Consider the following 13171-nt stretch of genomic DNA (forward strand, 5'->3'; position numbering starts at 1 on the left):
AGTTCCGCCATGTCGCTGCGCGGAGTCCCGTAGGGCACCTCGATCCACTCGAGAGCATGCCACAATTTGGTGCTTCAGTGAGCCCATGTGTCTTGCAGTCGAAACGATTGCATGATCCCTAATGAGTCGTTGGTTGAGGTGAGTGAGTGAGCCCAGATGAGCCATTAGTCGGAATGAGTGAGCCCAGACGAGTCGCAAGTCGAAAGAAGCGAGTCCACATGAGTCGTGAGTCATCGTCATCAGCCTCGTTACCGCTGCAGGATAAAAGGCTCTCCCATGTCTCTATGCCAGCAACCCTATTCTATGCCAGCAGTCTTCACCAAAATCAGCCCGAGTATACGCCCACTGCAGGATAAAGGCCTCTCCCAAATCGCTCCAATTAACCATGTCCTGTGCCAGCCGTGACCACCTTGTCCCTGCAAACTTATTAATCTCATCCGCTCACCCAACTTTCGGCCGCCCCCTGCTACGCTTGCATTATCCCATCACTTGTCTGCTTGCCTTCGCACTGCATCCACTGCTCAAGCTCATTTCTTCTAATTTCGGCTAGGATTTCATTAACTCGCGTTTCTTCCCGACTCACTCTGCTCTCCTATGTCTTAACGTTACACCTATCGTTTTCCTTTCCATAGCTGTCTGCGATGTCCTTAAGTTGAACCCATTTAGTTAGTCTCCACGTAAGTTTTTTACCCCATAGATGAGTACCGGTGAGATACAGCCAGGTGTTATGTACTTTTCTCTTGAGGGATATTGGCAAACTTCCATTCATGATCTGAGAAAACCTGCCAAATGCACTCCACCGCAATGCTATTCTCCTAGTTATTTCACTTTCGTAGTCCGGACCTGCGGTCACTACTTGCAGCTATGAGTCGACCTATTCCCTTAACGCTTCTACGGCCCCACTACCAATCGCAAACTGCTGTTCCCTTCAGAGACTGTTCAGCATTAATTTTTCAATGTTAATTTTTAGACCCACTGTGCTGCTTTGCCTGCATAAGTCATTGATGCATGCTTTGCAGTTCAGCTTCTGAGTGACTTAGCAAGCAACTGTCATCAGCGAATCGCAGATTACTAAGTTACAAGGAATTAGTCAGTGAGCCCAGATGGGTCGTGAGGAGTGAGTCCTGAGCTGTAACAGTTGGTTGGCCCCGAATAAATAGTGAGTTGGAGTAGTGAGTCTAAATTTGTTGTGAGCCTAAATTAATTTGAGTTCATGAGTTGGAATGAGCCCGGGCCTGTGCGAGCCTTAGTCTGAGTGAGTTCGTACGTAGGTTGAATAAACTTCTTTCAGATAGCATTCGTTCGTTATTTTGCAGTGGTTGGCTAGTGACCTCATGTCTTTCAGGGAGGCTGGGGGGTCCATCAGGCACTCCTCCGGGGCGTTTTATTCATGGTTTTATCGAGCTGCGGTTATTGACAATACTCCCATCTTAGGCGGATAGCCAACCGGCGGGAAAGAAAGAATAGTAACTAGCCTCGCAAAAAGTTTTAAGTGCTATTTATTTGCAACAAAAGGGCAGTAAATGCGCTGAAACGGCCTATTCGCCTCTGCTTGCAGGAAGAGGTGAGTAAAGCCCAATCCTTACTTGATACAACATGGTAGAGCCGTTAGTAGAGTGAATGCACTGAGCCTTAAATGAGCATATTTTCACCAGTACGAATGATGTCTCCTGGGGTCTTCGCAGCTAGTCGGTTGGTATTTTCTCGCATAAACATGACCGTTGCTGTGATATAGCTTCGAGTGACGGCTATATTTGGCCAGCAGCCTTTGTCAGCAGCGCGAGACGCGTGTGACTGCTGCAGCAAACCTCAGAAAACCACACTGAAAGTATCCGTTGCACCTTTCTGGTACGGTCCTGACAAAAAACATGAGTTAGCCGATGTTTCTGCTTCCCCCTCCTATTCTTTTATTGGCTATAAAAAGCAACTACAGAGGAGTGCTGCTCCTTACTAGCGCATTGCTTGACGGTGTTTATATTCTGATGTGGAAGGCGCTGAAAGAAAGAAAGAAAAAGACAGTTGTAGCATTCTACGGGTGCTGAAGAGAGAGCAAAAACATCGTTGATTTTTGGCAAGAGGCCTGAACTCGGCACATGAATGACACAACAAGCATATGCGTGCCATGCAGATTTGTGTAATGTATGCGTTTCGAGCAATATAATTTGGTGTCAAAAAGCGTTAATATCTTTCAAGTCGTACATCAACTTGGCTATCATTCTTTTTACGCGCTGATAAGTTACTTTAGACAGAACCACTATTTTAAACTAAATTTCAGACAAGCAGAAGCTGCAAGGTGGTGCAGTATAAACTGGTGCAGCGCGACTTTGATTTGCGAAAGTACTTGGCCACCGGCAAAATTCTTCGAGTCCCAAAGGGACACGCAAAATTCTCTAGGTGCTCATCTTTTTTCCGCCGGGGGCCTGAGTGTTCATAATATAGGTATATGCCTTATCCGGTTCTGTCTCCAAATGTCTGGGCTTTCCGCATATTCTTTGTTGTGATAGAAATTATAAAAAGGTACCCACAACAGTAACATTTTTAGTGCGAAAGCATTACTTCACTATCAAAGCTGAAAAACCTGGAGCATGTGTGAAGCCTCAACCTCTGACCTTTGTTCTTGACCTTTGAACTTTGACCTTCATCTTGCATGCGCTGCCTTTGAAGCGGAGTTGCCTCAATTGCTTTCGCATGTTCTATACTCGGTTTAACTATATTAAAACCCTACCGTTATTTTTGTTTTCAGAATGAGAAGCAAGCAAAAAAAATGAGTCTGTTTTTATTTTCACACCTCCTCCCCACGGGCATTTTTAATTTCTAGTGCTGTTAGTATTTAACGTTCGACCATTCCCTGTAAAGCGTGCCGCTCCACAGAAATCGCTACATTGCGGGAAAGCAACTAAATTGTTTGAGCACATGTACAGGCTGGACCACGCTTAGCTGGAACAGTGAAACACATGGTTGGGTGGCTTACGCAAGCAGCGCTTTGTCAGAGTATGTTGGTCCTGTCGCACTGTACGGTCACACTGACTACGCGAGGTGCCCGCTACTGTCACTGCGCGAACCGCATAACGACACACTCAAGTGTTCCACCTGTGTGTGGTCCATCCTGTACATTTTAATATGCTAGCTCTGCAGGTCAGCGTGCAAAGTAGTGATGCGTTTTGGTGGTCTATTTATGGCTCTGTAATGGAGACAACCCTGTACTCCAGTGCTCACTGCCTAGTCTATTGCTTTTATTCTAGCTTTTATAACGTAAATCAGTATTATTTAAAACACTTAAATTGCAAGAATTTGTAAAGAGCGCAATTAATTTTTCTTAATAGTGTCGAAGCTAGCTTTAAGTCACTAAAGAGAAATCTACCATCGCGCATACGGCAGGAAAAAAATCGTGAGCGACCTGATGAAATCGGGAGCACGGGTGATGACGTGCTCGAACTCGGTGAAGGAGAGCTTCCCGTCGTCGTCCATGTCGGCCTCCTCCAGCACCTTGTCGACCACGATCTGAACTTCGTCGGGCGTCAGTTCGGACCTCGTGAGCGCTATGGTCGCCTTCTCGATGTCGCCTGGCCCCAACATCTGGTCCTCGTCGTAGTCTGTGCGTCGCATGCGCGCCCAAGGGGCTTGTCGACACTTTGCGAGCAGTTTTTACCCACCACGAAATAGAGGTAACAAAACTAAAAGAAATGTCACGTGCACTGTCTGTACAGATTGGAAGCGAAAGGGAGAGAAGGAAATTGCCCATTACTTTCGAAGCTGCTGTATGAGCCCTTATATAAGGCATATACTACAGCTTGGATGTGCATACCTCGTTCGCAAGGAACAGCTTCACTCGGATAAACTGCACGGCTTCCTTGTTCGAATTATTATACGAATAACGAATGCCATCAACAAGCATTGTTGACCAGAGATTTGGATGATATTTGTCGCATAAAATAAAAAAGTTAGAATTGTGTGATATTAAGCAGTGAAACTTGAATTTAGGCCTGCATTTCTTTTTTGTTAAAGAAATGAATGTCAACTAATTTATTGCTTTGTAGTTTTTTAGCTATCACTCCACAACGAAGACATACCAGGGATCTGAAAACTGCAAAACTTTGGACATCTAAAGAGGTCGAAATTCTCATTTTATATGTCACTAATCATTATTTTGCACAGATTGCAAATTTGCAAATTTTTACACTAGTTTCGCGAGTTTTGCAAAAAAATGGCATGACACAGAATCAACTTTACGCTGTCAATTCCACCCGCTTTAATATTCTGAGAGTCGTACTTCGGCGAACTACTATATTTGGTTTTCTTGCTTAAGTGAAGATTCGTGAGAACGAAATTTTGATGCTTTTAAATTTTCTGTTTCATGCGATATTCCACAATAATAATGAGGGCCTCATTTATAGTTCTGCTTCCCAACATTCGCGAAATTTTAATTTGCACTAATAAGAACAATAGATGACTAGTGTTTCATGGATGGCGAAACATTTTTCTTGTTCTTTTCTTTTCAGACACCTTCTTATGACTTGAGTGTGACCAGAAGGAAATGTAATCGTACCCGGATATATCGAACTCGAAGGAGATGCGAAATATTTAGATGTATCGATAATTCGATGTATCAAATGGCTATAAACAAGCTTGTCTGTAACCTATAAGCAGGGATGCATTGCACCCACGCTATAATGACGCGTTTCTTGCAGAGACATGTCTCCAGCCGGCGTTTTTGCAGCGCGCTGCCCGCAGATGACGGTGCTTTGGAACTATCCACTCCCTATCGTAATATGTCTAATCCTGTGACCAGTGCACTTTAAATAGCATAATCGCTCATTAAAGTTACGGTACAATTGGTTATCGCAACACCTTGCGTAGCGAAGTACGCGATGCGAGAGCTGCGACTACCTAGGCTTTAGTTTGTTAGGTTGGCTTCACCACATGGGAGCAATGTGGTGAAGAAATTGAGTACAAAAGACCAAAGGCTACCCTCACGCACTCCCCACGTTCACCTCGTCACGCGAGTTCACAGCTTCCAGCAGATGCCCTAGGCCGCGACGCTGACCCGTCTCCGCGCTCGCAAAGAATTCAAAGAGGCCGTTAGGAGAAGCACCCCTTGCAGGGCTGCGGTGCGCCGTTCGGTATACCGAACGACCGTCGAAATTGTAGTTCGGTATACTGCGCGACCTTCCTGTACTTCTACGCAGGATTTTCAGGGGAATAATCCACGTGTTTGATATATCCATTAATTCGAAATATCCAGGTTTGATATATCTTGGCTCGACTGTAGCGATTTCGTCTAGTGCAGTTTTCACAAGTTCCTTGCATCGCCTAATCCAACACAACAATTCGATTGAGCTCACCAGGATTGAGAAATGAGGGCTCATTACGATATGCATATTATTAAAGAAGCCAGTAGTCACTGAAATTAAGGAAGGCACTGGAGAAAGTTTTTTTTTTTTTTCAATGTCGTTAAAGTGGGAAATTTGCAGCGTAATCGTTACCTAGATGTAAGTTAATTTTCACCTCTATACAATGAGTACGCTACTCATTTCCCGCTTTGATCAACATCGACATAAAAAAAAGAAAGGAACATCCCGTATGATTTCCTTGGTTTCAATAACTTCTGGCTTGTTTCACGTGTAGAGCGATCCCATGACACTTTAGGAAGTTTATTTTAAAGCACTTGCGATATTATTCTTGATCTGACCTTGTTAAGAGCAAATGAACGTCTGATGTTTTATTCGTCGCTGCTCCGCCTACGTGGATGCGTGTAGTGGGCCGTTTTCTACCGCCAATTGAACGGGCTCCAGGGCGTCATTCCTCTCGCTGAGAGTAGGCAAGGACAATGACACGTGCACGTGCACTGCTCACAAATGCGTACTCACCGTAGATGCGGAACGCGTAGAAGACCTTGACGTCACGCGGCGAAGGCTCGCTGAACACTGAAAGCATGTCCAGGAAGTCGTCGAAGGTCATGTTCCCACTTCCGTCGTGCGAGAACACCTTGCAGATTCGCTCCTTGAAGGGATTCTCCTGCAACGCGCGCCGACGTTATGGGTGATAGTATCAAGAATCGCTTTTAATCCGCATGGCTCCAGCCGCTTTTCACATCACGGGCTTGTCTGAATTAACTACTGTCTTTAACATTACCGCACTTCTGTTTCTCCTCCTTTTCTAATTCGCCTACTTTTCCCTTTCGCGCAAGCTAGGAGTCACACCGGCCTTGACTGTCTGATCTCTGGGCCGAGGCTTTTAGTTTTTCTATAAAGCAAAAACGACATTAGTCGCTGCTGGACTCGAAGTAAGCCGTTTGATTGATTGATTGACTGATTGATTGATTGATTGATTGGTTGATTGATTGATTGATTGATTGGTTGGTTGATTGATTGATTGATTGATTGGGGGTTTCGAATCGGTGCGCACAGTACCTTTAGCTCAGGCATCTTCTCGATCTTCTCCATAGGCACGGCGATGGTGTGCGCCTCGTTGCCCGTCATGACGATGGGCACCCGCTGGCTGTCCAGCTCGCGGAACCGCTTCTGCACCCTGCGATCATTTGGCACTTAGGGATTATGCGTTCTCCCTGAAGCACGCGGTATCCACGCTTGACCTGCACTCTTTGCAGCAGTAAAGCAGCTGCACATTGTAAAAGTCCTCAATCCAAAGCACCCATGGCTCGAGTCGGTCGCACACGTTCGTTAGTGGAACGGTTCTGTTGTTTTGTTTCGCTCCAGCTCGTCACGGTGAAAGCAGAAAGCCTTCTAGATATATTTCACAGCAAAGCTGGCGAGTGACAGCGATCAGTGCACCACCGTACGGCCAAGCGCTCACTGTGCAATCACGAGAGCCTTGAACTGGGAGTTTTTGCAACAGATGGTAGAGGGTGTAACGGACACGTGTCGTGTTCGTATCAGTGCCGCACATCAGTGATTGCATCGCGCCGATGCGCAACAGTAATGCGCAGTAGCTACAGCGCTCTCGCTCGTGCCTATAAAAGCTGTGCCTTCAATAAACTGTGGTTCATTCTTGCACCGACCATGCTGCTGTAAGCGTCGTCCCTCCGGCTGGTTACAGAGGGAAGAAAATGTAGTTTCAACAGTTTCTTGCATCGCTAGGGAAATAGTACGCGGAAGTACGTTGAGTTGGCCCCGAGCATGAGTGGTTGGGCCTGCGCACGTTTTCCCTAGACCGTGCTTCGTAGGGGGCCTGCATATACAGGGTGTTTCACCTAAGACTTTCTGCAATTTTTAAAAATACGCTATTTGAATTAGATGCGCGCTTTTTCTGGCATAGTATTGTCAGTGGTGTAGTACATCATAATGCAGCTAAGACGTGCTAACTAGCAGGCTTGTTAACCAATATTTAATAGTTAACTTATAAACTATTACCATTGGGCTCCTTAAATTTTGAGAGGCATGTAGCCCACGGTAAGTGATGCCCATATCCGTTTTTAGAATTTCGAGAACGCGATTATCCTCGGCGCTGTGGCCCAACAAATTTTGGCTATTTCGACGAGTTACGTGCACTGGAGAGGTTGCTTTGCCTGCAAGCTTCTCAAACCGCATGTATTTTGGCGCGATGTAGGCGAAATTTGTTGGGCCACAGCGCCGAGGATAATCGCGTTCTCGAAATTCTAAAAACGGATATGGGCATCACTTACCGTGGGCTACATGCCTCTCAAAAATTAATGAGCCCAACGGTAATAGTTTAAAAGTTAACTATTAAATATTGGTTAGCAAGCCTGCTAGTTAGCACGTCTTAGCTGCATTATGATGTACTACATCACTGACAATACTATGCCAGAAAAAGCGCGCATCTAATTCAAATAGCTTATTTTTAAAAATTGCAGAAAGTCTTAGGTGAAACACCCTGTATTTTCCTGCGTTTCCTTAACATCGCGTTCATCTTTCTCCTTATCGCGTGGTTCAGGTGTTCACTCAAAGTAAAACAGTTACTGTACCTTTCCGTACCTCATAAATTTTTCTTCTGATATCAATATGTTAACGCACCATTAAAACGACTCTGGCACCAGAGTAGCTGATAAGTTCGCTCCAGTTTTGGGATTTGAGCGAGATTATTCCTTGATAATTTAGTTAACTACAACTGTGGCGATACTGTTGACGTTTTTTCCTCACCTGAGTGCTTTCGAGCAATGCTTTCTCGCGTACCATAATCAAAGTTGTCGCTGTTCGTGGCCACTGCATTAATCAGTAAAATAAAACAATAAATGATCACTAGTTATAAGTGTCTCAGAGCTATTTGATCATGTCAGTTAGAAAACTCAGCTTCAAAAAGTGACTAATCACAGTGGAAATCTTTCGGAGGGATCTAAGGATGTCTGCGCCATCTGGAAGCGGGCAATACAGAGTGTCGCCATTTGTCGTCATTATAATCTGAAAAGGCTTTTTTTTTTGCTTGTTTTCTATCAGTTGATTTCTGGGAATGTTTCAGCCATGAACTTTTGTTGCTTCATCTGTTTCACTGATTGTGTTGCCAAGCGGCTTTGCGTTTATCAACAGTTTTGAAATGTGAAACATTAGCGCAGTTAACGCTTTAGACCATGCAGGGCGCCGTGACAATCTTTAAACTCCTGAATTCTGACCCAATCAGACCACCATTTCTGAATACGTGGGCCCTATGGGAACTTTCGCAACTGATAAGACCATAGAGTGTTGTTGATGTCTTGGATGTGACGTCACGAGCGCCGTGACTGGAGACCAGGCATAGCTTCCACCGTGCACCTCAGAAGAAATGAAGATCAAAGGACTAGGTAAGCGCGCAGTTTTTCACTGTGTTCGTGGTCTACAAACGGGGCGACCGCTGTGACGTCAATGCAAGCCATCCATTCATAAGGACGCGTTTCCGTGCAAGCGATGTCTACACTACCACGTGTGCAGACTCTGAGTATCTGTGGGCAACGTACGCATTTCTTATACAATTCCTGCGTTCTATGTAAGTTGCTGAGGGTGCGTCATCACTTTACATACAAAATACTCAAGATATGCTGGCCTCTTACCTGAGTATCTCCTTTCTGGTAAAAAAAGTGCAGTCCTTGGTTGCCGCAGCAATAGTAAAGGGAGGAAAGAGGGCGTATATATCTAGTAATATCTACTTAAAGGATTTTGGTAATCTTTTAGAAAAAAAAGACACCGCTTTTAGGGTACACTTCATTGTAACAGAAGAATTCTGCACGATACGGTAAAAATATCACGGCTCTTTCATACTGGCGATCTGTACTACTATCCTGTGTAATTTTCACAATTCAGAAGTGTTCAGGCCGATGTTGCGTAATGACATGCCACTCGACGAATCCCTGGGATTTAGAGCGAAAAGAGATGCTAAAATAACCACTAATATCGCGAGAATTGCAGAAGCCAGGTTAATTTGCTGAAAAAAAAAACTCTGCCTCTCCCGTAACCGAGAGTAGAGTAAGCATGAAATGTTTACGGGCATAACACATTGGTTGTAGATGCTACTAGTCAAAATCTTGAAATGGGTCTAGTGTTCAACACACCACAGCACACATACTGTGTACTGGTCTATGTGGACGCAATCGTTTCCTATGAGTGCCTGAGGAATCTCTTCCGCCCTGCCTCGTCAGCTGTATCCGGTTTCTGTCAGGCTCCATTGCTCGGCTTAAGCAGCTGTGACGGTGGCGGCATTGAAACGCAGGACGATGCAGAAGCGTACGCGGACACGACGAGACGCAGGCCTGACAAGAATGTATATGCAGCGCGTTCGAATACTCCGCGAGGGTGTATACATCTGCCTGCCAAAGAGGTAAACGTCATGAGCTGAAGGCCCATCGGCCGGTCTTTTACATGCGTGAGTGTGGGACCGCAGCGCCATCCTTCGGGACGGCGCGGAAGCAGTTTTTCCGCCCAAAGCCCTTCTCGCCCTGGAGCTCCCCTCTTGCTCTAAGCGGCCCTCTCTCTTAGAGAGTCTCGTTAAATCTCGTACGGTGCCCGGATGCTCTCGTTTCAGCTCCCGGATGAGTGGAAATCAGTGCCGGGATGTTGGCTCTCGGTCTCGGCGTGACGTCACCACAATGCCGACAACGGGAGCTAAAAGCATTTCATGCTTTAAAATGGTACCAGTCAAAATCTTGAAATGGGTCTAGTGTTCACCACACCACACCACACTCTTCTTGTTGCGTCGAAGCGATCGCCTGCAGTAGTGCGGGCTTAGGTAGGCAGCCGCGAACCGTGGCGGCCTGGTCGCTTTCGGGAGCGGCCGCATAATCATGGCGTTGTCGGCAGCGGCGAGCAGTCTTCTGCTATAGCGTATCACTCGCAAAGCGATCGTTTTCCGCAAGGCGCTTCCTCCCTCCCCTACATCAGGCTCCATTGCTTGGCTTAAACAGCTGTGACGGCGGCGGCATTGAAATGCAGGACGATGCAGAAGCGTACGCGGACACGACGAGACGCAGGCCTGACAAGAATGTACAAGCAGCGCGTTCTAATACTCCGCGAGCGTGTATACATCTGCCTGCCAAAGGGGCAAAAGTCATGAGCTGAAGGCCGAGCGGCCGGTATTTTACATGCGTGAGTGTTAGGGTGCCTCGATGGGCGCAGCGCTGGGGGCTGGCATAGAGGCACCCTAGTGAGTGCGGGACCGCAGCGCCATCCTTGGGGACGGCGCGGAAGCGGCCCCCCACGGCCCTCTCTCGTAGATTCTCCTTAAATCCCGTACGGTGACCGGATGCTCTCGTTTCAGTGCCCGGATGAGTGGAATTCAGTGCCCGGATTTTGGCTCTCGGTCTCGGCGTGACGTCACCACACTGCCGACAACGGGAGCTAAAAGCATTTCATGCTTAATACGCGAGCAAATTTACAGTTTCCTTGTTTCCAGCTCCAGTTATTCGCGGAAGTGAGGACTTGGTTGCCCAAGCCACCGGGAAGAAGTCCGTGCGAAATGTGTTCTTATTTGTGAATCGTGCCTAAAATAATGACTACTGTTTCATTTTTTTTCTCAAGCACAGTATAGCTGGTCTGTACAGCCTCCAGCTTGCGAACCACTCGGGTTTTCTTCGTAAAATGACCGTCCCTGCCTCTCTTCTGTTCCCTTGCTTTTTGGAAAACTTCTATGATGAACAATACTTGTTAAGTTGAAGTTAATTCCGTCCCTGATACGGCTGCGTCTTTGCTTTTTCTTTTTCCAAATAACGGATGCTCGAACGAGAGAATGTGCTCAGAATCGACATGCGCTTAAATTTGAGAACGTTATGGCTCTTTTCCCTCTCTACAGCGGTCGTCAGCAGACGGCCTGCTGTATGCGCTTTTAATTACACTGTACTCCCACTCTCCTTGGTCATTTACATTGGAAACAACACGAAGGAATGGAAAAGCACCTTAAAGCTGTCTGTCCGATTGGCTCTGATAAAGACAAAACGCATTAAAGAGACGAACACAGAGGAGAAACTTGAACACTTGCTGACAAAAAAAAAAAAAATAGACAGCGTATAAGAGACGAAGGAACACAGGACGAAAGCTGGACTTACAATTGTCAGTTGACAGTTGTAAGTCCATCCTTAGCCATTTCCTTTTTGGTCTCTTCACCCCCCCCTCCCCCCCTCCTTTTTTTATTCCGGCGCTGGTGTTCAAGTTCGACCAACTAGCCCAGAGCTCCCCTTTTCTACAGCGCCTTCCTTAGTCCTCTGCGTTCGTCTCTTTATAGTACTTCACCGCTTTTTAAACAATGAAGCATGCATCTAAACCTCGTACAAATTCTGCGTGACCAGTTTTCCCCTCGCGGGTTGTCTAGATCCGGAAATCGCGATGCCTTAAACAGCCCACAGCGACCGTGCTCACCTGGTAGTCCTCCAGCTGTTCGTCCGTAAAAGTGACGACTTTGTTGCCCATGCCACCGGCAGGAAGTGCTTGCGAAACCTGGCGTTCTTATTCGTCACAGTTCCGGCGCTGTGTCCCCAGCGGAGGCTCGCCTCGGCGTGCTCGTTCGCGCAGAGAAGCGCTGCATTCTGAAATGAGCCGCGGCCTCACCGGTCCCGGCTCGACATCGGCCGCGCCCATCCCCTCGAGGCGTGGTCGTCGCTGTAGCAGGTGTTCTCCTTCTTTTCCCGCCTCCCTTTCGAGTACGAGACAAACGCCTGCCTCAGTGGCTGCTGTCCTCTTCCTTCCTTCCCTCTCGCTCAAGGTCACTTATCCCTGCCGTCGCTATTTACTGACTCTGAATGAGCTAGTGCGTCGTAAGTGTGGAAGTTAAATGCATCCAAAGAGGGGCTTTATTGAGTACACAAAAGGACGTTTCCTTAAAATTGCCGCTTCGTTGGGTCCGATGCCTTCACATCGACGTACCTGAGGCGTTGAAACTGGCAAATGCAGGCTAGTTCACATAGAGCAATGCTCTTAACGCTCAATTATTCAGGTAAAAGATGAAAGTCTCTTTGCGATCAGAAAAACTAGTGCACTGAAAAACCTTGAAGCAAGAGAGGACATTCCTTCTGTAGCCGATGCAGCCAATGTCAGCTGACTGGATAGCGTGGCAACGCAGGAAATCTTGCTCATAAATATATAAGCCATCATGTTCCATGTACCTTAATATCCTTTTCAATGATTTGGCTGTGAACACAGTCTAATCGCCTCTAGTTCTGAGGAGCCAATCACTGGCTTCTGTTTTTGGAGAACTGCGAAATTTGCACTGACGCAACATAAACTGCGAAACTTGACAAAATATGTAAGCGGGAACCAATAGGAGTGCTCTTGGACCTCGACGGCGACGCTGAAGCACAAAAGCAGCAGTAACTTCTGGAACACCGGCGAGACCCAGAAGCACTCATAAGAGGGTTTCTGGGCCTGTTCTTGTGTTCCGCGTTGTGGTTTCTATGGCAACGAACAAAGGACTCGCCCGGGCTTCCCTGCACAGTCGCTGTTCAAAGACATAGCAGTGATGTGCGCCAATCTTTCGGCCATCTCTGCAGCAACGGTCGATCAGTATATAGACTGTTGGACAGAGTGTATAGTGTGTACAGTAAGCACAACTCCCTTTTCTTCGCAGATACTCTGTTTCCGTTTTACTGAAGAGAAAATAACGGCTACAGGACTAAGAACGTGAACATCTTTCGTTGCGCTTTTCTTTTGTTCTTTTTCACGTCGTAAAAAGAAAATACACCGACCTTGACATAACCTAACACCACGCACTGACGTAAATTCCAGATAGTCCAAGGTCAGCA

General features: G+C 46.6%; 1 protein-coding gene across 1 annotated transcript; it reads right to left on the reverse strand.

Moving 5' to 3' along the window:
- Window positions 1–1847: 1847 nt before the first annotated feature.
- Cib2 (Calcium and integrin binding family member 2) lies at window positions 1848–12033 on the reverse strand. Its single transcript, XM_089541955.1, has 6 exons — window positions 11793–12033; window positions 8999–9033; window positions 6411–6528; window positions 5868–6015; window positions 3398–3593; window positions 1848–1994 (listed from the first exon to the last, which is right to left on the reverse strand). Exons 1-6 carry the CDS (start codon window positions 11841–11843, stop codon window positions 1973–1975), a joined length of 570 nt encoding a protein of 189 aa, XP_089398081.1. The 5' UTR covers window positions 11844–12033; the 3' UTR covers window positions 1848–1972.
- Window positions 12034–13171: the final 1138 nt, after the last annotated feature.

The sequence above is a fragment of the Amblyomma mixtum genome, chromosome 5 (assembly GCF_055824585.1).
Source record: "Amblyomma mixtum isolate Tamu chromosome 5, ASM5582458v1, whole genome shotgun sequence".
Taxonomy (NCBI): domain Eukaryota; kingdom Metazoa; phylum Arthropoda; class Arachnida; order Ixodida; family Ixodidae; genus Amblyomma; species Amblyomma mixtum.